This window comes from Clytia hemisphaerica, unplaced genomic scaffold (assembly GCF_902728285.1).
Source record: "Clytia hemisphaerica strain Z4C2 unplaced genomic scaffold, Clytia hemisphaerica genome assembly, whole genome shotgun sequence".
Classification (NCBI taxonomy): Eukaryota; Metazoa; Cnidaria; class Hydrozoa; order Leptothecata; family Clytiidae; genus Clytia; species Clytia hemisphaerica.
The window spans coordinates 2,153-3,333 of NW_027103422.1; the positions used below are offsets into that span (position 1 = coordinate 2,153).

The 1,181-nt window shown below is 39.0% G+C and overlaps 1 protein-coding gene across 1 annotated transcript; it reads left to right on the forward strand.

The window, feature by feature from the left end:
* Window positions 1–713: 713 nt before the first annotated feature.
* On the forward strand, window positions 714–1,129 carry LOC136797882 (stage V sporulation protein K-like; the record flags this gene model as incomplete). Its single annotated transcript, XM_067054463.1, has 1 exon — window positions 714–1,129. A coding segment is annotated over one exon (416 nt), but the record flags the coding sequence as incomplete, so codon positions are not given.
* Window positions 1,130–1,181: the final 52 nt, after the last annotated feature.

The following is a 1,181-nucleotide window of genomic DNA, read 5'->3' on the forward strand; positions in this document are numbered from 1 at the left end:
GCGAGGGGGGGTGTTCTGTTCTGTGTCAAATTGTATGATGCTAAATTATTGACTTTTTTTATGAAAATAATCTAACACAAAAGGCGAGTGATTTATGATAAGAGGGGTTAAAATTGAGAACTTAATTCCAATCCAAAGCTCTATCAAAACATCTAAACTTACATAATGTTGTATTTGGAAACTGAGTCTGCGAGTCCAGAGGTGATGTCATCATCAGTATTACCAGCCATTGAACTGAGAGAAAAATCAAATCTTATGTCAGTGCATTTTTGTTTTCTTTGACGGGGAAGGGGTATGAATTGATATCTGTTGTCATTCTCCTTTACCATGAAAATTCTTGCAACAGTGAATTTCATAAACTTACGCAATTTGTGTTGGCGAGGAAAAGATGCAGAAAATCGTTCGTAAGGCTGTCTTTTGGGAATTTCCCCGACATTATGTAGAATTTTTTTTGATTAAGAGGGTGTCTTACGTGACTTTTCCTTCCGTTCAAAACTTTTTGAGCGTAAGCAAACTCTAGATAAGGCCTTAAAACACTACGTAAGCTTAGGGAAATTCCCCGTTCTCTAAGGTCTTAGGTAAAGTTTTGCGTGCATGTGAAAAAAGCTTAGAGACCAAAAAGTTTGCTAAGTGTAATTAACTCAACTCATTCTTCCTTTCCAGCATTCTCTATCTCAAGGAATAAACTTTGCCTCTCGTTTTTTGCTTTCCAGAGATTTTCAAGGACATCGGCATCCTTATAAATAAAACGTTCATCGATTGCAAGAGGTCTGACGTAGTAGGCCGATGTATTGGTGCAACGGTTATACAAACACGAGAAGTGGCAAATAAAGCAATCGGAGGAGTCGTCTTCTTGGATGAGGCGTATACGCTTGCTCCGAAGACGAAAGAGTCCAACGACTGTGCGAGAGAGGCTGCCGATGAGCTGCTGGTTTGGATGAATCCAAACATGGATTCAACTATTCAAAATCCAATTTTCATATTTGCAGGTTACGAAAAATCCATGATCGAGGATTTCATGGCCTTAAATCCTGGGTTCCCGAGAAGATTGAAGAACGTCCTGGTTTTCAAGGACTTTAAAGCTCACGAATTGGCTTCCATTACCAAAGTGCTTCTCATCCTTATGTAATTCCATTGTCTCCAAAAACAATGGCTCTTTATGTGCAGATTTGATTGACTGT